The sequence below is a fragment of the Montipora capricornis genome, chromosome 11, assembly GCF_036669925.1.
Source record: "Montipora capricornis isolate CH-2021 chromosome 11, ASM3666992v2, whole genome shotgun sequence".
In the NCBI taxonomy this organism is placed as follows: domain Eukaryota; kingdom Metazoa; phylum Cnidaria; class Anthozoa; order Scleractinia; family Acroporidae; genus Montipora; species Montipora capricornis.
In genome coordinates this window covers 7853438-7876740 of record NC_090893.1, presented here as the reverse complement: position 1 = coordinate 7876740, position 23303 = coordinate 7853438, and the positions used below count along the sequence as shown (strand labels likewise).

The 23303-nt window shown below is 39.6% G+C and overlaps 2 protein-coding genes across 2 annotated transcripts; one reads left to right on the top strand and one right to left on the bottom strand.

Annotated features, from left to right (window-relative positions):
* Window positions 1-11202: 11202 nt before the first annotated feature.
* Window positions 11203-12141, bottom strand: LOC138023059 (uncharacterized). Its single transcript, XM_068870090.1, has one exon. The coding sequence runs from the start codon at window positions 12139-12141 to the stop codon at window positions 11203-11205; it is 939 nt and encodes a 312-aa protein (XP_068726191.1).
* A 3229-nt stretch (window positions 12142-15370) lies between these two features.
* On the top strand, window positions 15371-22226 carry LOC138023793 (adenosine receptor A3-like). The gene is made up of 2 exons (XM_068870862.1): window positions 15371-15621; window positions 21008-22226. Exon 2 carries the CDS (start codon window positions 21027-21029, stop codon window positions 22023-22025), a length of 999 nt encoding a protein of 332 aa, XP_068726963.1. The 5' UTR covers window positions 15371-15621; window positions 21008-21026; the 3' UTR covers window positions 22026-22226.
* The last annotated feature ends 1077 nt before the right edge of the window (window positions 22227-23303 follow it).

Here is a 23303-nt window from a genome sequence, read left to right as displayed (position 1 = left end):
TGAACGGTGTGACAAGCGGTGTGACAAAATGGAGGGACAAACGGTGTGACAAATGAGGTAATAAACGGGGTAATAAACTGTGTAATGAACGGTGGGACAAATGGTGTGACAAACGGTAATGAACGGTGGGACAAACGCTGTGACAAACGCTTGACAAACGCTGTGACAAACGGTGAGACAAACGGTGTGAAAAATGAGGTAACAAACGGGGTAACAAACGGGGTAACAAACGGGGTAATAAACGGGGTAATAAAAGGTGTAGTGAACCGTGTGACAAACGGTAATAAACGGTGTGACAAGCGGTGTGACAAAATGGAGGGACAAACGGTGTGACAAATGACGTAATAAACGGGGTAATAAACTGTGTAATGAATGGTGTGACAAACGGTAATAAACGGTGGAACAAACGGTGGAACAAACGGTGGAACAAACGGTAGGACAAACGCTGTGACAAACGCTGTGACAAAAGCTAGGACAAACGAAGGGACAAACGAAGGGACAAACGCTGGGAAAAGCGGAGGAACAAACGGGGTAATAATCGTGGTAATAAACGGGGTAAGAAAAGAGGTAATAAACGGGGTTATAAACGGTGGAACAAACGGTGGAACAAACAGTAGGACAAACGGTGGAACAAACGGTGGGATAAACGGTGTGACAAACGCCGTGACAAACGAAGGGACAAACACTGTAACAAACGGAGGGACAAACGCTGTGACAAACGCTAATAAACGGTAAAGCAAACGATGTAACAAACGCTGTGACAAACACTGTGAGAAAAACTGTGACACACGCTGAGACAAACGAAGGGACAAACGAAGGGACAAACGCTGTGACAAAGGGTAATGAACGGGGTAATAAACGGTGGAACAAACGGTGGAATAAACGGTGGAACAAACGCTGTGACAAACAAAGGGACAAACGAAGGGACAAACGAAGGGACAAACGCTGTGACAAAGGGTAAAAAACGGGGTAATGAACGGTGGGACAAACGGTAATAAACGGTGGGACAAACGGTGGGACAAACGCTGTGACAAACGCTGTGACAAAGGGTAATAAACGGTGTAATAAACGGAATAATAAAAGGAGTAATAAACGGTGGAACAAACGGTGGAACAAACGCTGTGAGAAACGCTGTGAAAAACGCTGTGACAAACGGTGGGACAAACGGAGGGACAAACGGTGTGACAAAGGGTAATAAACGATGTAATAAACGGTGTAATACACGCTGTGACAAACACTGTGACAAACGAAGGGACAAACGCTGTGACAAACGAAGGGACAAAAGCTCTAACAAACGGTAATAAACGGTGTAATAAACGGAGTAATACATGGTGTAATAAACGAAGTAATAAACGGTGTTATAAATGGAGTAATAAACGGTGAAATAAATCGTGTAATAAACGGGGTAATTAACGGTGGAACAAACGAAGGGACAAACGAAGGGACAAACGAAGGGACAAACTAAGGGACAAACGCTGTGACAAACGGAGGAACAAACACTGTGACAAAGGGTAATAAACGGTGTAATAAACGGTGTAATAAACGGCGTAATAAACGGTGGAACAAACGGTGGAATAAACGGTGGAACAAACGGTGGAACAAACGGTAGGACAATGGGTAGGACAAACGCTGTGACAAACGGTGGGACAAACGCTGTGACAAATGGTGTGACAAAGGGTAATAAACGGTGTACTAAACGGTGTAATAAACGGAATAATAAACGGGGGAACAAACGGTGGAACAATCGGTGGAACAAACGCAGTGACAAACGCTGTGACAAACGGTGGGACAAACGGAGGGACAAACGTTGTGACAAAGGGTAATAAACGGCGTAATAAACGAAGGGACAAACGCTGTGACAAAGGGTAATAAACGGTGTAATAAACGGAGTAATAAACGGAGTAGTAAACGGTGGAACAAACGCTGTGACAAACGCTATGATAAACGCTGTGACAAACGGTGGGACAAACGTTGTGACAAAGGGTAATAAACGGTGTAATAAACGGTGGAACAAACGCTGTGACAAACGCTGTGACAAACGGAGGGATAAAGGGTAATAAAGGGTGTAATAAACGGGGTAATAAAGGGTGTAATAAACGGGGTAATAAACGGTGTAATAAACGGTGTGACAAACGGTAATAAACGGTGGAACAAACGGTGGAACAAACGGTGTGACAAATGCTGTGATAAACGCTGCGACAAACGCTGTGACAAACGGTGTTACAAATGGAAGGACAAAGGGTAATAAACGGGGTAATAAACGGTCTGACAAACGGTGGGACAAACGGAGGGACAAAGGGTAATAAAGGGTCTAATAAACGGTGGAACAAGCGGTGGAACAAGCGGTGGAACAAGCGGGGTAACAAACGGTGTAACAAACAATGTAACGGTGTTAGATCTGAAGGCTTCGACTAAATTAAGGTACTGTTCTTGTTCGCTTCTCGAGAAGGTTAGATGTCTCATAGGTTGCACTGTCAATGTATCTTGAAAACTAATAACGTACCATATTAACCAGTAATGTTTAGGCGTTCCGCATCCAAACGCGCATGCCTACCTTGCGTCTTAGAGCAAAGTCAAAAACACGGTGGAACTCACGCAAACAACCCCTTCTCCCTTCATTGTTTTAGCCTTTTTTTGTCGACAGATCAACTTCCAATGCCTTCTTCCTTTTTTTTTTCCTGTTTGGGTCACTAGCAAGCATTGTAGGACTAATTAGCTCCATTCCTCCTGCTCCTGCTGCTACAAACGATAATTTGACAAGACCTAACCCCGCTCATGATTTGATACGTCAGAATACTCATAGTTTGCCAATGTCGTCGATCAAACTTTGACCCTCCAGCAAACAAATGCTGAAACTGTCTTGAAAAAAACCCTTAGAATATCAGTAGTAGCTACCTGTAATTTGTAAAACCCGTTTTACGATGGTTCACCAGCTGTTGCCTTTCACTTCGCTAGTTGTTTCCAATCATAATTTGATGTCGCCTAAACTAAAGCTTCCACCCCCTTGATAAAATGGAGATATTATGAATGAAAGAAATGGTATATGAAATGGGTCATACACTGAACGGCGGATATGAAATCAAGTAAAGCTATGATCCTCGCAGTTATGGACGCAATTTTAGCAACTGCGTAGAGAAGCCTGAAACTTTCAGGACTTTAAAGGGGTTTGAACCCGTGACCTCGCGATACCGGTGCGACGCTCTAACCAACTGAACTATGAAGCCACTGACGTTAGGAGCTGGTCATTTGTGGGTTCTAATTTATCAGTCCTTGCTATAAAACATGACAGATTTGGTAAAACTGTTCTTTGGCATCTACTGTAGTAACGATAAAATTTTCCCAAAAGTAAAATGTGATTGATCAGAGTGAAATCATCCGTAATATCAAATTTTCCAAATATCAAATCACTCTCTTTTAATGCACTAATGTGAATTCCATTATCCCTTAACCAGATCAAAAGCCGTTGCCAAAACTCCATAGATACTTGGCAGGAAAAGAGTAAATGCCCAATTGATTCTGTGTCTTCTTAGCCGGGCAAAAGGTACAACATGGAGAGTCGGTTAAGCCTAACCGAAATAGCTTTTCATTGGTATAAACAATACAATTAAATATTTTGTATTGAAATTCCCTAAGTTTTGATTTCAATGTGACACTAAAGGCTAAGGAGTAAACTCTTTCCCAATCAACAATTACATCTGAATATTTATCTTGTAATTTTTGTTTAGCAGTGGGCAGAATCTGCTTTCTCTCAAGAAAAAGTTGATAAATCTGCTTCGGCGAGACATCAGCGATCGGCACATTGCCGCTGTGTGTTCTGACTGTTGGAGTACTCAAAATGGGAGCGCGTAATGATATACTAGTGCAGGCTTTAGCAGGGGAAAGCCATTCTGAATGGATTGAATTAACAATACTCATAAGCAAAAATCTTTGTTCTTGGAATGTTAAAGATGCGAGAAAATCTACTGAGAAAGAGCCGTTGGTAAATATTAAGTCACCTATTGTGAGGAACCTAAGGTCAATTATATCTTTTCTATGCATTGACCTCTTGTCTACACAAATAAATTTATTGTTCCAAATGATTTCATTTAGGACGTCTTGAGGTGAAGTAGGCTTCCTCTCGTTTAAATCCGACCACGTATCGAGACACTCCTTAAAATATACTGGTAACTGAATCTTGAGCTTCGAAGTATCGAAATTGCAATGTAAGACAAACATTCACCAATCAGTGATAACAAATTGTTCAAGATCGTTTTCCAACGGCTTGGATACTCCTCTAGAAATTTCTTTAGAGTGGCTACTCGCTATGTCTTGATCATATCAATAAAAAACTAATATATTTTTTTAAAAAATGCGTCCACAACTGCGAGGATCATAGCTTTACTTGGTTTCATATCCACAGTTCAGTATATGACTCATTTCACATACATCATTTCGTTCATTGATAAATTTTTCACGGGAAAATAAGAACCCACAAATGACCAGCTTCTCAGTTGGTTAGAGAGTCGCACCTGTATCGCGAGGTCACGGGTTCAAACCCCGTTGAAGTCCTGAATTTTCCAGGATTCTCTACGCTATGGCTAAAATTGCGTCCATAACTGCGAGGATCATAGCTTTACTTGGAGATATTATGGCTTGCCAATTCTTGCCAATCAGAAACTTGGAATTAAAAATTATGCACCCCTCCAATTGAAAAAAAAAAGTCCAATTTCATGGCCCGTCAATGGTTGTTTACACGAGGTTCTACCACTTGGAATCAGTATGAAATCGCGCATTGCGTGGCATTGGTTAAAATGATACGTCATCCCGGCCTAATTGAAAGTTTCATTTCACCTTGGCTTGCTTCTGCGACGATCATCCTCTTCTTTTTTGCTTGAATTCGGCGACTTCGAGTAAGAGGCGGACTATATGAAAGTTATAAGGGGGTAGAATATCTCCAGCTATTACTGGCTGCGCAGCAGTAAAAAAGCTAGCGCTCTTCGCGTGCATCAGTTTCTAACCAACTCTTGCGCTTTGCGCGACCGAGTCGCTTCATTCCAGCGGTCAAGTGTAACACCTTCCTATGGTTCGCCTCCTATACAATATTTATAGATTACCGTACTAATCTATAGTTTAAAGGCCTCATTTGTCTGCGCCTTCGCAGCCGATAAGTCCTTAAGCGCACGCTTACCCTACATCTAACAGTTTTCTTCGGTGAAAGATGAGTGCAAGCTACAGTGGGCCCCGACCATAAATATCCCGCCCGAATACACAGTGTGCGACCATCATTTCTAATTTAAAATGCGATCCTCAACCTTTCCGACCGTTCATCGACCAAACGTCTCTTTTCACCATTCCAGTTTTCCATACCGTCCAAGATAAAGCAAGATGTTTTGTCTTTTTCCCTGACAAAATCTACTTTTCCGCCATGTATGAATTCGCCTGTTTTGTCTTCATAATCCTAGCTTTATTGCCAATCTCTTTTTCCAAATCACCCTTAAACGCTACCAACACCCGCAATTTGATTCTACTAAGATTTCAGGGGCTTTAGGAACTGTTGACAATTTGACAGCATGACTGAAATTCCATGTACCACGAGTACATGATTGCCATTCATGACTCCATACCAAAATCCAAATGCCACACCATGTATGAATCTACTGAAACTTATTGTAGCTGTAGTTAGCATTCGCAAGAATTTCACGCCAAGCTAAGCACTACCACAGCACCACCCCCTCCTCCCTCCCCGAATTGGTTGTATGGATGACGATACGTAGTAGCCCGTATAAAATCGCCTGAGTAAAATGCGCGCTTATTTATAACCGCTCTAACACTGGCTGTGTTTCTTTCTTTGTTTTAACAAATTAGGCCTTACTATAGGTTACTACGATAATACTTAGCTACTCCTATAAAGTAAGCTTTTACTATTTGTCTTATATTGTTCACAAAACAAAATGCCAAATTTTTTATGTGGCCAAATTCATAAATTTGGTTTGAAAGTAGCGAGTTTTCTGAAAAGATCGTCCGCTAAATGAGCTATTGTACCTTTACTTGCTTCTGCAACAACTGACTTCCCATGTACGTTGCTTGATATTGACTCCCCACTTTCCTTGTCCATCTGCATCTACATCTACATCTACATGTTCCAGCACTCGGCAAAATCCCGTTGTGACTTATGGCTGTTTCTGCTAGGTGGCCTCATACACCAGTGCTTCATCCTGATCGGAAAATAGTAACAGAATCGTTATCAACAAAACCAAGAAAACGATTTTGTTTTAGTAATGTTATTAATAATATTTTTAACCGCGGCTTCGCCTACTTCGATCTAACCCAGGAGTACAATATTTCCAATCCCTTTCAAGGTTTTAAACTGGAGAGTAAAGAAACTTTTTTTCATGGAGAAATCCCTCACTTTTTGGACTCCGGTATCGTTATTTTCCCCGCGATAAAATGAGAGCTTATAAACTTTCACTTTGCATTAATCAGAATTGTTTACTGTCCTTAGTGAAAATTTTTCATACTCTTTGTCATACTCTTTGCCAATGAAAAACATCGATCTATTATCAATTAGTATCACCCAAGTAGTGGACTAATGCAAATCCTGCATTTTGATTGGCTACGCTACTAGAGGACTATTATTAAAAGTCCTCGAGTTGCGAAAAGCGTGACGCTTTCTTCCATTTTATTCCCAAATAGATATTTCTTTAACTTGCATTTGCTAACTTTATTATTGCCTTTTCTGTCCGACTAGTCGGGCGATACTAAAACAATTAGACCCTTCGCCCTCGAGGGCCACGGGTCTAATTGTTAAATTAATAGTCTGAGAACTTTTCATATTTATGTATTTTCCAATTTACGATAATAACCGATCCTTCAGGGTACAGCCATTGAACAATTTCTAACAAACATAGCCTTTGTGGTCCCAGGAAGGAACAAATTTAGGTGAATAAAGGCACTTCGATTCATACAAATCGATTTTGGAATTCTCGCTCACCATCACTGTTGATCCAAAGACCATTTTCTGTCATGCGGGTGGCAGAAAAAAGACGATCTAAGTGCTTTTGGAGTGGTAATTATCAGGAATAGGTCAACAAATCTTACCTCAGTCGGAGTTCCTTCTGGGGAGGCTCCGAGCGTCTCAGTCTGAGGACACCATTGTACACTGACTAAAAATAAAAAATAACTTATTAGAAAAACTGTGGTGAATACGATAAAATTAAAGCTATTTACGGTACTTAGAATCTTTAATCATAAACTTTATGACAGTTTGAAACAATTTTTGGAGAGATGAAATCACTTCATGAACTTAGGGAGAAGGTCGCAAGGAAAAACATTTATTAATATTGAGATAAATATCCGTATCGATACAACTTTTTAGAACAAATATTTACTGATATTTAAGGTTTGCTAAGATAACAGTGGTTAAACAGTGTTTAGAAGTTATGTTTCACTTAAGAGTAATTTCCGTGAATTCGAAGGAGAGTTGGGGACCCGCTCAATTTGTGATCAACGGCATTTATTTACATGGATTTTAGCCAATTACTTAAATGCAATATTCAAAATTTTAAAACTTCTTCTGTACCAGCGCGCAGTAAATTTAGTTTCATCATTTGCAACATGAAACGCCTTTAAAATTGATATTAGTGGAAATTATTTAAAGATAAACATACCTGTAAAAATTTTAGGTTTGTGTTCAGCCATTTTGTCCTTCAATGTCAGGGTACAGTGTCTCCAGCAACGTCTTGTAAACTTCTAACCGTTCCGTTTTCTCTCAACAGCAGATAGAACGTCAACAAGAAACTAATGCAGTAAAGACTCAATAGTAAACACTTCAAAGATGGAAAACGAGCTTCACGGAGCGACATATTGCATTTCTTTTCTTGGGTAAGCTCTTCAACGTGGGCAAAGAAAATTAGCATATAATTTGCAATTCAGACAGATTCTAACAAGTCTTACAGCACTCCACGAGGGAATTAAATTTTTCAGTCAATAGCTGAAGTGCAAAAACTGGAAAACAAATCTTAACACATACTAGAAACGTTGGCCTGAAGACTGTTAGACTGTTTCGGAGATTTATGAGTTTTCTTGTTTCTTTGCTCTATGGCTTTTTTTTGGCACACGCTAGTTTGGGGGAGGATGGGGGAGGGGAGGATGGGGGGGGTGGGAGTAAGGCATACCGTTATCGACTGACCGTATTCCGGAATAGGAATACATGGTATAGAAGTTAGAAATCTTTCGTTTTTAACGGAGATTCACATTAATTAAAAGAGTGAAACATCCGGCTAAAATGCTATTTTAAACATAGCTTCATTATCCTTGTTGCTTCAAAACGCCAAACATACAGTTTTAAATGATCTCTCCACGTATTCTTTTTCCGGAATAGGGTCAATCGAACGCACCCTAAATTGTGTTAGCTACAAATCTTTGTATCAAAAAAATGTTAATATCAAATTGAAGCCATATTCCATGATATTCCACTTGTAAGACCAAAATCCACGAAGACCTATTCGTGAATTCTTGTATTATTTTCGCATTTTTTGATAGAAGTAGAAGACTTGTCCTCTTAAGGTACAGATATATGCTTCCTGAAAGTGCCACCATGAAAACGCGCGGATATTGGTAAAAGACTTAAGAGCAGCTAAAAAGTCAGTTGAAAGTCAGTGGAATCTTTTCATGGTCGTTCCTTAATAATACTTAAGCAATACGACAGTTATGCAAACCCTCGACTTCGTCTCGGGTTTGCATAACTGTCTCGAATTCTCCCAACACCTCCAGTGTTCATATCAGGCTATGCAAACGCAGGAAAAAAGTTTTCTATTGATTTTATAGATATTTCTCAAAGATAATTCAACAAATGAAGGAAAGTGCTGGTCTTTTCACTTTTTGATTGAAACACGCTCATATTTCCTACCAACCAATCAAAACACTCGTGTGACAATACATAACCAATCAAAATTCGTGAGATGTCACAGCCGTGTTTACATACTCTCATCTAAACACAGCTATTGACCAATGAGAGTGCGCGTACATTGGTACATTTGAGTGTTAAAAGTTAATTTTGACAAAACAATCAATGATACAGAAAATTAATTCAATTTAAAAGCAAAAGCCCAAAGCGTATGATAAAGAAAGTGGCGAGAAAATGAAAATCAACACTGGTGCTGTTAACGGTTGACGTAAACAAAAAATGACAAATAAACAAACAAACAAAGACTGAGGGTGAATGTGTACCTAACTATAATCAAACTTGTGGTTTCAATGTTAAGTTCTTCATAGTTCAAACTGTGAACTAAAGAAAAGGGCATTTCGTGTTACTAATATTAAGCTTTTGCTACAGTAGACTCAATAAACAGTGATATTATGACTATCATATTCACTACTTGCACAATCTCATAATACACCTCTATTACCTTCTAAGACTTTTGCATAACCATTGTTTGCAATTTCTCCTGGGACATGAAAATGTCCCAAGAGAAGTCGAAAACAATGCCTATGCAGATTTTTGAGGGGGGTAAAAGAGGTGTATTATGGGATTTGTGCAAGTAGTGAATAGCCGGCTCTCACCTTAAAGTTGTCTCGGCCGAAAAGGATCTTGGTGTTTACATCACGGATAACCTCACGTGGAACATGCAAGTCGATGAGCAATGTGCTAAGGCTAGAAGGCTCCTGGGATATGTAAGGAGAAACAACAGACTCGCCAAAAGCACTACGGTCAGACTCTCGGCATATCGAACTTATGCTGGTAAGATCCCACCTTGGCTATGGCACGCAAGTCTGGTCTCTGCAGTCTAAAGATTTGATTCGGAAGCTCGAGCGACTCCAGCGCGAGGCGCGCTAAAAAGTATATTCTGAACCTTCCATTTACATGCAAAACATTTCAAGACAGGCTTATGAAACTTGGCATGTGTTTTTAGATATGATTTTCTTCTTCAAAGTCATAACTGGCACAGTTAAAGTTGGTTCTTCTGTTCTTCCTAAAGCTTAGTTACTCGCACTACCAGATCTAAAAGCAACCGTAATGTTACTCACTTTTTTCAAGAAAATGTAATACTGTTACTTTTCAGAGATCTTTTTTCAATAAAACCATCAGTATCTGGAACACCTTAGCAAATGACCTTTAACTTTCTCGCACCCTTCAGATCAGTCAATTCAAATTCATCATGTACAAGTACTACGTAGACGCCTTAGAACATAAATACAATGGACCCACGTTCCTGGAAAATTATCTGTCCGCCATGTAACGTGTCGCGTAATGTGTCTGTCCGTCTTCGTTATTGCCTTTAACTGTTATATGTAGCTCTACACTGGGACCACTGTAATTGTCTTATTGCTGTTATGCCATCCCTGCTCCATTAATTAAGGCTCGTTGTTTCTGTTTATATTTACTATCTTAATTTATATAGTAACAGGACTGAGTAGAGTCCAATTCGGTCTGTAATCATACTACGCGGTCGTCCCGATTTGTTTATCACGAGTATGATTACAGACCGAATTGGTCGATACGAAGACCTCTCACCAATTAATCTTAAGATTATAATTTCCAAAAAAAGAAGAAGAGCCACGTTATAAAAGAAAGGGAAAATTTGCATTGAAAGACTGACAAAGGAGGCGTAAATTGCTTGATGTCGCTCTGAAAGAAAGAAAGAAAGCTCCAATAAAGGAGTCTGTACACTTTTTCTATGGTGATTGAGACCAAGGCTGTGATTGGTTGATTTAAACGACACCTTTTAATGTGATTGGCGTATTGAACTGTCCGATAACAACTTGGCAAGTGAATTAGTGGAAAATATGAGTTTTTTAAACCAATCACAATTGTGATTTTTATGATTTTATTTGTAAATAGGCAAAGCTAATAAAATACAATAAGATAAAATAATGTCGTTATTTCGTCAAAGGAGCAGGCGAAGCTCCGTTAGTTTGTGTGCGGCTTTCGAAGCAAAAGGTCCTCAGTTCGATCCTCGGTGACTTCAACACCTGTTTCGACTGTCCTCTGATCCGTGTAGCTGTAGCTTTAAATACGATGCAAAAAGCAAGGTGACACAAACACCAACCCGGTGTGGCCAACACATCACGCATGCGCACGACCATTTCACCCTGTTAACTTTTGGTGATCCACCTTCCCACAAGCTTGCCGTGGGAGAACAACTGTTCTGTTCCCAATCCAGTTTACCACATGTGATGTGTTGGCCGCACCGGGCTGGTGTTTGTGTAACCTTACTTTTTTCGTTATAGCTTTAAATGCCCGTAAAATGGAGCACTGACAAAAGGAGTGGAGTAAAACGCACACCGTCGGCTTCCATTCATACCAGCCTCGAAGTTAAAGGAACTTACGACGTTAAATAAGGTGACGTTGTAATGATAATCATCGCCGTCGTCGTCGTCATTATCATTATCATTATCATCGTAGCCATTGTCATCGTCATCATTATCATCATAATGATTGTTGTTGTCGTCATCATTATCATCATCATCATCATCGTCACTATCGTCGTCGACATTGTCATCGTCATTAGTATCATCATAGTCATCGTCGTCGTCATTATCATCATCATCGCTATCGTCGTAGCCGTTGTCATCGTCAAAAGTATCATAATGATCATCGTTGTCGCCATAATAATCGTCGTCGTTGTCATTATCATCATCGTCATCATTATCACCATAATCATCGTCGTCGTCGTCATCATCATCATCATCATCACTTTCGTCGTCGACATTGTCATCGTCATCAGTATCACCATAATCATCCTCGTCGTCGTCATCATCATCATCATCGTCACTTTCGTCGTCGACACTGTCATCGTCATAATCATCACCATAATCATCCTCGTCGTCGTCGTCGTCATCATCATCATCATCATCACTTTCGTCGCCGACATTGTCATCGTCATTATTATCGCCATAATCATCGTCGTAGTCATCATCATTATTATCATCATAACTATCGTCGTCGACATTGTCATCGTCATCATTATCTCCATAATCATCGTCGTCGTCATCATTATCGTCATCACTATCGTCGTAGCCATTGTCATCGTCAAAAGTATAATCATAATCATCGTCGTCGCCATAATCATCGTCATCATCATCATCATCATAATCATTGTCGTCTTCGTCGTCACTGTCATCGTCATCATCATCATAATAATCATTATCATCATCATTCATCTCAAAGGGAGAGAGTCATAACCAAGATATGGTAAGAGAAGTCATGAAAGATTCCGGGTATTGCGAGTCTGATTAAATAGGTGATGGTTTTGATTCAAGGGGAATAGGAAAGGTGTATCTTTTACTCTCTTCTTTTGAAGGGTTGAAAATATAGAAGACACTTTCCAAGGTTGGATCGAAAGACCACGTAACGAGGCGTCTCTCTTTAGAAAAGTACCGAAAAAGAAGGGCAGATAAAACATTACGTTCGCCTGTCAGTTTGAAAATGATTTGAGCAAAATACTGAATAAGCAGTCACAATACAGAGCATCCGATTTGTTTCCAAATCGGAAAAACCAAAATTTCATTTGATTTGCGTTAATTTGTTGATTAATAGTTTACATTGTCTCCAATTAGTGTTACAGCGCTAGGAGAATTGACACTTAATTAACTTCCTTTCCTTTCCATTTTTTCCCAAGTTGTAGCGTTATCACATGACATCAACCAAATTGCGAAGCGTGCATGATCAAATGTTACATACTTAACAAAGCCATCGCGAATAAGATTCCATTCTTACGCCAACAATTGCTTTTTTGTTTAGCTTAAGAACCTTCCTTCAACCGACAGGCTTTTCGACCGTTTGTTTTTGTTATGGAAATTCGCATTGCTTATCGTAGCAATTTGATTGGATGAATTTCAGCTTTGGCGGGGTTTTTTTGGGAATGAAAATTGTTTCGCGGCACGCAGTGCCTGTCGGTTGAAGTTGGGCCTTTCAAAACGCGGCTGCAAACTGCTGGAATGGTGAAAACACTGAAACGTGAAACAAACAGACATCGTCAAAATGCGATAAGGACGTGAGCGACACGTTTGACTTTATTACCAGTGCCACATTTTTGTTGTTTTCGTGGCTTTTATAACAAGAAACTGAACTTGCCGCTTGGCATTTGCCGTTTTACGTAAATGCTTCTGTCTAGTAGGTGATCTGAGCGGGATCTCAACAATGCCAGAAAATCCAGCTTCCTATCCAATAGATTACACCGCGTCCTTTTGTGTTTATTAAATTTGAAAAACTTAGCCGCGGTTTTTTTTTTCAAGATCCAACTCATGCTATTAGAATCAAAAATAACTTGAGTGCACCAATATGGTTTCTGGTGTGTCGCTAAGGGTGTTCTTAGTTCGTAAAGGAAGGCTAGGAAGCTTTAAGGACGGTGCCTACAATTGACTATTGTTATTGCGCATACGTTCTGCGCATCTCGACATACTAGGGTTTCATACGGGGGGTGCCATTCTCGTCACCAGAGCCTTGGATCGACTCAAGGCTCTGGGAAACTCTATGTTGGAGAACATGCGCTGTATGGTTCTTATAGCCAAAAATGGGCTATTTGAACCTTACGGTGCCTGCTCACTCCTCGTGCTAACATGAATGCACCAATTAGAGACGCTTTTGATTGTTCTTTACGGAAACCAATGAGAAGACACTTTGTTTCAGGGTTGCCAAGAGCTCTTCTCTCCCTCAAGAGAAGAGCTCTGGGGTCGAGATTGTGGGGAGGGAGGGCGGGGGGGGGGGGGTGCTTACTAAAGCCGCGGCTATACGAGCGATTTTTTGCTCGCGCTGGTGATGCGCGTCGCCAGCGCGAGATGAAAATCACACGTGTATCCATCCTTGAACTGGCGACGCGACAGTTGAAAAAATCGCAAGAAAAAAGTCGGCAGAGTTGAAACTTTCGCGACAAAATCGCAGAGATAGTTGCTCGTGTAGCCACCCTGCAACTTTTTGCCCGCGTTTGCGACGCGGCTAAAGAATATTTAGCCAATGAAATTAAAGTAGGAATGTCTGTTTATAGTGCCCAGGTCTCTTGAAGTATGCGATTCGGGCGGCCTTCAATTTGTCGCCAAAATTTGTCACAAGTGTAGCCACCCTGGCGCACAGGCGACGTGACAAAATCTGAAAAAATCGCATCACCGGCACGAGATAAAAATCGCTCGTGTAGCCGCGGCTTAACGCAGGAAAATTTTTGCGCGATTTAAAACTATGCGGAGAAAGCAAAACTTAGCCCTACATTGTTTTGTATTTAAAGCTTTTTTCCAGATATTGTTGATTAATTATCTTTGAAATGTGCTTTTCGCACATATTTATAAACCACGCAAAAATACCTTTGAATTAGTAGGCGCCGTCCTTGAACTGCCCCTTTATTTATAAACGGCAGATAAACACCAACATGGGATACAGCTATTTGTTATATATTGATTAATAATAAACCGCTCATAAACTCGCAGTCTCATACCGGAATAACGAAAGGCCAAGTTGAATCTTTCTCTCCTGTGGTCAATTAACCTTGTAAACTTATCAGATACCAAACTTAGGTGATTCACGTCTTACTCACGATCACGCAAACCATACTATCGCGTTATCAAATCATCTATCTTACGCCTACGATAGGCACTGTACTACAATGAATAACAACTCCTTGGAAATCTGACTTGAGTGCAAGGGTACAGCTGATTGATAACCAGATAACGACCACTAACTGAACATCCACGTTTTGGTTAATGAATCAGGGATCTTGACACCAAAGTTAACAGGAATCGCGACATAAAAGAAAAATAAAACAGCATTTTGAAGTTTAGTGTAATTCCAAATGACCCTCGCCCGAATTTCAAATTCTGTGAAAACCGATAATGTGAGCACAACGGCCAATTTTGACTTTTTTTAACAATTTGTGTAGAAACCGAAATAATCACAAAACGTTTGCAAAACTTGAGCATTCAATTTCCTTGATATTTCCACCTTGCGTCATAACTGGCCATGGGTCTCTATTGTTGCACGGAAAAAGAGAAAAGGAATATTTATTCTACGGATATGATTTAGGTCTCCGTTTCTTCTAAACGGTGAAATAAATTGACGTTAGCATTCAGATTTCGCAAATAAAAAAATATCAGATCCCTGATTTTTGTGTACACTTTGCTACAAAATCTTTCTAGCTCTTTTCAATCAATCTTCCGGCGTTTTGGTTCAATTATATTTAAGGTGACAGAGGAGCTAGATCATATGCATATCCAAAGACCATTTTCACGCCTAATACGTAGAATCTATTTACTTTGCGTCCCGTAATTTGAACATATATCTAATGATGTTTGTTTTCATAGAACAGGTGCATATGTCTCAAAGCCGTATCCTCAAATTTACTGTTTTGCATTGAGTTACGAAAAATTCGCCGTTGTCTTCATTACATTTTTTGCGTATCGTTCGCCCTGACTCGTTAAAGAAGGCAGGGTTGTCTTAATTTTCCTTTTTTCTTTTGAAAAAAGTGATGACTGCTGCATCCTAAATCTACTGTTGGTGTGAAAAAACGTAAATTGTAGTGGTCGGAAAGGCTAAAATCGGTGACCGTAAGTGAGTTAATTGCATTGAAGACCTGGAACTAGATAACAGAAGTCGTCGTTTTTTCAAGTCAGTTTTCGTCTTGGAACAACCAAGAAAAGGACTGACACGTTAAACCGGTGAGTACAAGTTTTCTTTCATTTCATACAAACATGGGTACAATTTGTTAGTCTTCAAGAAAATGATTTGCCAACCGAGGAAGTTTGGTATATGTAGTAAAAAGTGTTGTCATCAAGTCAATTCATATCTTTACTAAAGAAATCGAAGGAAAAGTCGATCTTTGAAAGCAAAATTCAAGACTGATGAATTCTCACCTATTTGCATTTTTCTAAACGTTCTGGAATCGTTTGTTTACTCCAAATGCAGGTACATTCGTGTGACGTTCAAACGTTTACCTAAACTTGAAGATAAACGTCGGAGAACTGAATGTCACTTATACTTAATGTGTGGATCCAACTAAAGCTTTAAAACCAACTAAAAATATTAGACCTACAATTGTAGCTACCTTGTCTAATTTTGTAAACTTCGAAACTGAAGAGTCCAATAACCATTTTATGTGGGCTTCAAAAAATGTACATCATAGGATTGTCACACAACCGTAAGGGATTCTCTCCGGGAAAAAGAGTTAATTTTAAATCGTCTTAGAGAGTAGCTGAAAATGTTTCAAATCTCGGAAATGCCAACAAAGTTTTGAGTTTTCTTTGAGACAACCCGACAACTATCAGCAAAGAAGACACGAATTGTGCCGAATACCTTATTAGAATACCTTACATCTTTGCGAATCTGCATGTCTAGAAAGGATCAAAGCGGCCGAAAGGGGAGTTCGAAACTCATCTTTTTAGTCCAAAAGCAGCAAAGGCATTAATAAAAATATAATTATTGCCTTTGGTGGACGACTAAACCCATTTGAAAGGATTTTCAAAAAAGCTTAATTTAGCAATGACAGCCTTGTGCGAGCCAACGTCACAGTAAAGGCAAACTCATGGCATACTTCCTCATTATTTTGAAACAGGAAAAAAAAAACTTTGCGAAGCATTTCGAGGATACGACACCCGAGATCGTGTACTTGGGGCTAATGTCAAAGATACCGCCTGGCGTAGCTCTCACAAAATCGTATTCGAGTAAAGTAATGACGTTCACACGTATTTAACGAAGTTACGCAGTTCCATTATAGAGACATTACCTAAGTCATCTTTCACTTGACTACTCTGAAAGTACAATGTCTTTGATAGAATTCGCCATCATTAGAGAATGATTTGGGTAGGTTTATTGAGCTTAGAGAGCCTCTTACTGAATATTTCAATTCTCCATTTTCTTTGTTTTCAGCAAAATCAGCTGTAGTGTTTTAGTGTTCTTTCTACTGTTTTCTTAGCCAATCGTGAACCCCGTTTAATGAGACACCACTGCATGAAATAAGATATTCTTTCGGATCAAAAAAGGACAGGTTACGAATAGTGAATAAAAACGAACAAAACGTCTCTTAAATTCCGTTCAGTTATGTTGTATTTTTCTAATGATTTAAGTCCTTTTTCGACTTGCGTTCCGACCAATCAGCGTGAAACTGTACCAAGTTAGACGATTTTGTCCTAGCTTTGCTGGAGGTATGTTTTTGGCCCAAAAAGCCTTTATAATCCTTTAATTAATATTTTTTACATTAGCTTTAATGTTCACCTAAACCAAAGAGCTAATGCACCGAACAGAGAGTGCCTGATGTTGAAAACCATCAAGTGGCTCCTTTCAGGGAAAAAAGGAGTCACGTTTTACCTGTTGAAACTCCCCTCTAACGATCCCCTCTGGATTAAGCTCTGCTTGGGCTCTGTGACAGAAACAAAAAACAGTCAAAAAAGTTGATTTGCAAAGCTTTGGAGTTGAAAACGCTTTCAGGAGAATTTGGCCTTTTTTGTTCACTTGCTTTTTACAAGCGTTAATTTTTGTCAAACGCAGATTATGATTTCGGTTTTATGTCTAGCGATTAAAAAGCTCGGATGACAAAAAGACGCTCTTAAAAACCATACTTTTTAGAAGGTGAAAATTACTCAAGAAAGTTCGAACAAAACCAAGTTCCTTATAGGTGCCAATGACCTCAATGAAGCACATTCAAAATGTCTTAAACAACTGGATATTGTCTTGGTCGTCATTTACTTATTTTCTTTTAGGAGAATAAGAACTCCTAGCTAGTACGACGACCTAGCCCCTGGGATTGACGTATGCAAATCTGACCTTCAAACCATTTGTCCGCCATTGAATGAAACTCTGTCACGGATGTCTGGGAAGCACGTCTTCTCAAATTAACTCCGAAATACATTAATCTATAGCTAGCGCCAAAAATAAACGTTTTGATTATTTTGTTACTGTTAGGCACTATTGATTGTAATGACCTATTGCTGTAAGGTCAGCATTACATACCATCCACCTAAACCCCACATATTTTGTGATGCTTCGTTAGTTCCACCACTGGCAGCCCAGGCTCGGTATACGATTTATACACTTTGTATAGGGAAATGAGGGGAAATGACAACTAATGACATCGTAAGAATTCGAAAGCCACAAACCCGTCTAAAACGGACACAGTTTGCCCTCCGATTGCACAGAAAAGACGAGGACAACTGTACGTAGAGGTAAGTGAAGTTTATCTGTACATTTACAGCTTATTTTAGCATTTATAAGCTCAAGGTTAATTTTCCTATACAAAGTGTATAAATCGTATACTGAGCTTGGGCTGCGTTTGTTGCACGAGAGTACGTTTACTATCAAATGAAACCATGTTGTCTAGCAGTGATGAGCGCAAATTCCTATTGCGTCGAGAAGCCTGAAAAATTTTTCAGGACTTCAACGAGATTTGAACCCGCGACCTCGCGATACCGGTGCGATGCTCTAACCAACTGAGCTATGAAGCCACTGACGTTGGCAGCTGGCCACTTCTGAGTTCACAACTTCCCGTGTTAAGTAATTATGAGTGAAAGATATATATGAAATACATCATATATTTATTATTTATTTATTTTATTTATTTATTTAATAGTTTCAACAGAGCATGAAAAGACTCGAAGTCCATATGAACATGCCCCATACTTACATAAACATATGTGATTCAATATACGAACAGATACATAACTCACAAATAATGTGACACATAATACAAATAAAACAATAATACTAATAATAATTTATCGACAACAGACTGTTGCCGGGGTAACAGATCTGCATTTAGAGCAAATAGTTTTAAAAGTTCATATTCGGTCAGGATCAAAAGCTAAATGAAGAAGTGACTTGTAATGCGAACGAACTTTCGTTTTCGTTTATTGCACTGCGGGTATGAAATCAAATGAAACCATGTTGTCTAGCAGTGATGGGCGCAAACTTCTATTGCGTCGAGAAGCCTGAAAAATTTTTCAGGATTTCGACGAGATTTGAACCCGCGACCTTGCGATACCGGTGCTGCAATGCTCTAACCAAATGGGCTATGAAGCCACTGACGTTGGTAGCTGGACACTCCTGAGTTCAAAACTTCCCGTGATAAGTAATTATGAGTGAAAGATATATATATGAAATACATCATATATTGCACTGCGGGTATGAAATCAAATGAAACCATGTTGTCTAGCAGCGATGAGCGTAAATTTCTATTGCGTCGAGAAGCCTGAAAAAATTTTCAGGACTTCAACGAGATTTGAACCCGCGACCTCGCGATGCCGGTGCGATGCTCTAACCAACTGAGCTATGAAGCCACTGACGTTGGCAGCTGGCCACTTCTGAGTTCACAACTTCCCGTGTTAAGTAATTATGAGTGAAAGATATATATGAAATACATCAGATATTGCACTGCGGGTATGAAATCAAATGAAACCATGTTGTCTAGCAGTGATGAGCACAAATTTCTATTGCGTCGAGAAGCCTGAAAAATTTTTCAGGACTTCAACGAGATTTGAACCCGCGACCTCGCTATTAGGGTATTTAAGCTTTGTTAAGATATGCAAGGGCCATTCGAGGCATCTTTGTCAACTCTACTCTTAAGTTATTTCGTTCATTATTGCTGTAAATTTCGCGGAGTTTATATTTATGCATCAATAAACGGGATGCCCGCTCCTTTTCTGTGTCTAGTGATCATTTCTTTGGATTAGTTACAAAATATTTTATAATCGTTTCAGTGTGATCAGAGTATAACTTTACTTTTCGTGAACTCATCAGTAATATCCGATAAACCAACGAAGCCATTTACTGGAAACAGTCAGATTTTAACAATATTTTATTTTAATAGGGGAGATATCGTTGACGTCACCTATTGTCATTAATGTACCAACCAGAGCCTCATTGGCCTCATTGCCTGTGGTTGACATATTAGAATAACAAAAGCAATGTTTGTAAACAGATATCTTCCCATGATAGAAGTATTCGCCCCTTTCAGTAAGGGGCTAACCATTTCAAAAGCAGTGTTTAGACCTAAATGCAGATCCGCGTCTAGTCCGAAAACGATGCTACTTTATCAAGTGAATGCCGGTCCTTTCAATTCTGTATCTGAAACCAAGGTTTTTCTTTTGTTATCAAAGATGGCAAAAATTAAACAAACTTCTAGTCTCTAAAGAAACTGTGGTGCTGCGTCGGTGGGAGATTGAAACAGGAAAATTTGGGTTTTATCAAACGTGTTGATAAAGGTCGAATACCCCTCGAGAACGATTTGGAAAGCTGACGTTTCGAGAGTTAGCCCTTCGTCAGAGCGAATAGAGGAATTGTGGGTGTTCTTGGTTTTTTCGCGGGTGTGGAGGGTGTAGAGCTTTGTCATTGGTGGAAATATGGTAACATGTATTTGTGAATAATTACATTGTGTAAAGCGTAATGAAGTGTCGCGTGAACTTCTGGTGAATGGCATCTAATGCTAACCTTGCTGTACAGTAATTCAGTTTTCACTGCAATGGTAATGAACATATCTATCAATCTATCTATATCTACTTCGAAAACCACCGATCTGTGGAATAGGCCCGAATTATCGAGTCACTGCCCCGCCCACTTCTGTTAAACATTTTGATGAAATTCCTTTCCTACGGGCTGAAGGTGTACTATAACGACTGCGACAAAAGGAATTTATCTTTGTTTTCTTTGGCAATCGCAGAAAAACTAGCCACGAAGAAACCTGTGGTAAAGTCTCCCCCTTTTCCGATAATGGGGTATAATCTTCATTCTCAAGCCTCGCACATAATCGAGAAAAAACGGCCGAGAGAGGCTTGGGGAGGGGAGAGAAATTCTTTTTCTCTTCCCCTTCCCCAAACCTCCCTAGGCTATTTTTCTCATTTAATCGATAAATCGTAAAATTGCTTTTGACAATTGATTGAGAACCACGCTATCAACCCATCAGAAACCCAAGGGTTCTCATAGAGATGTTTTACATACAGGTTAATACTAAAGGATCCATTGATGTGTCCAGGTGGTGATATACTCCAAGTCAGTCAAGTTTGTCAGCCTTTTCTACTAACGCTATCTGTTTTCTGATGTCTTTTTGGCTTTTCGCAGGAACCATTTAACTCCTACAATGACAGACAATTCAAGTCAGACTCCGCCGCCTCACGAAGACCCACTGGGAAGAGAATTTATCGAAGTCGTTTTCGAAGCATCTTTTGCAGCCATAATTCTGTTGTCCTCAATTTTAGCCAACTCAATGATCCTCTATGTGATCAATACGAATCCCAATCTCAAGACGTTCATAAACAAGGTCATTGGAAACTTGTGTATCGTCGACCTGGTTGAAACATTCCTCGTTATGCCTTTATGGATAGTAAATATTGTAAAGGGACGTTGGATATTTGGTTCAGTCATATGTAATGTCTCTGGATTTCTGTTCGTTGCTATAGCAAACGGTATTCTTTATTTTTTAATGCTTATTGCAGTCTCTCGGTACTTTAAAGTGGTTAAACCACACCTTTACAGTAGAATTTTCGTCGGCAACAAAAGGAGGCCAAGGATTTTTCTTGGCTTGTGCTGGATACTTCCCATTATTATCAGTTGTCCTCCCCTTTTCGGGTGGGGAGAATTCGTATACAATCCAAAATCGTGTCTTTGTGAATATGAATGGTCTCTTGAAACGCTCAACATCACGTATATGGCTTTCTTAGTTGTCGCGCAACCCTCGCCTTACATTATATGCTGGTGTTACATAAAAATCTACAACAGCGTTCGAAAGAACAGAATTCAGATTTGCTCCAGAAAAAACCGCTCCGCTTGCATAAATGCGCACAACGCAGAAAGCACCTTCATCCAGTTGACCCTCGGGATCGCATGCGGCGTTGTGGTGTGTTGGCTTCCAAAAGCTATTCTGATTTTAATGATGGTCGCTGGAAAGCAAGAACTGAGTTTGCCCTTGAGGATTGCAAGTTATCTGGTATTTCTCGTATGTTGCTTGAATCCTGTCATATATGGATTGATTAACCCGCAATTTAAGCCAGCTTTCAAGGCATTAATCAAAAGACGGACGAATGACAACAGCCAAATAGAGTGTGGTGTTCTCTCAGCGTCGGTAGCATTTCCGATTTGATTTTCGCAGATCGCCCAAGAGCGAAGACAAATATTGATATATATGATATGTATCCTATGATGTATTTTTTTTAACTAAGGGGGGGGGGGGGACACCTGTCCCTTTGTCCCACCCTACCATGCTAGGTACGGCCCTCACGAAAAAAGTAAACGGTAAACGCTAGCTAAAATTGCGTTTTGTTAAAAATAAAAAAATGTATTTGATTTTCGGTTACAGATAAAATTAAATTCAAATTTACTACTGAAACGGATCGGGAACTAACTAATTTGATCAACAACTAACGAATTTAAACGACAAGAAATACATTAAGTGAAGCTGTGATCCTGTTATGAACGCAATTTTTGCAATTGCGTAGAGGAGCCTGAAAATTTCAGGACTTCAACGGGGTTTGAACCCGTGACCTCGCGATACCGGTGCGACGCTCTAACCAACTGAGCTATGAAGCCACCGACGTTGGGAGCTAGTCATTTGTGAGTTCTAAAGTTCCCGTGAGGAATGAATCAACGATGAAATGATATATGAAATGGATCATTTATGAACTGCGGATATGAAATCAAGTGAAGCTATAGCTTCACCAGCTCCCAACGTCAGTGGCTTTATAGCTCAGTTGTTTAGAGAGTCGCACCGTTCTCGCGAGATCACGGGTTCAAATCCCGTTGAAGTCCTGAATTTTTCAGGCTTCTCTAAGCAATTGCAAAAATTGCGTTCATAACCGCGAGGATCATAGCTTCACTTGATTTCATATCCAGAGTTCATATATGATCCATTTCATATATCATTTCATCGTTAAGAAATACATTTTTTCTATTATTGGCGTATTTCTCGACGATTAAATTTGTCAGTTCTCAATCAAATTCGTTTATTCCCAATACCTTTCCATTTTGTGGTGGATTTCTTGATTTCTAATCAACTTCTCAAAAGACAAAAACAATTCAAAAGAAGAGAATTTTCACGCTTTTAGAACAAGCAGCAAATGAATCCCTCTCTCTCTCTAATCAACACCTTTCTATTTATGGCAGCAAAAATAAAGATTCATGTTTGACACGAGGAGGATAACGCAAGAAAGAGCATCCCCATGCCCAATCATAGTTTTTTTAAAATCTATTTTTAGTTTTGCAAAGCTATTTTGAGTTCTCGTCCCCAATGACGCACAAATTTAAAAGTTCACTACGTCATTACAACTGGCCAATGAAATGCCTCTCTAATGATTGCAAAAGGCCAATGTATGGGGAATCCGTTCTCTTACGTCATCCTCTCTTGAGTTTGATTAATGATTAA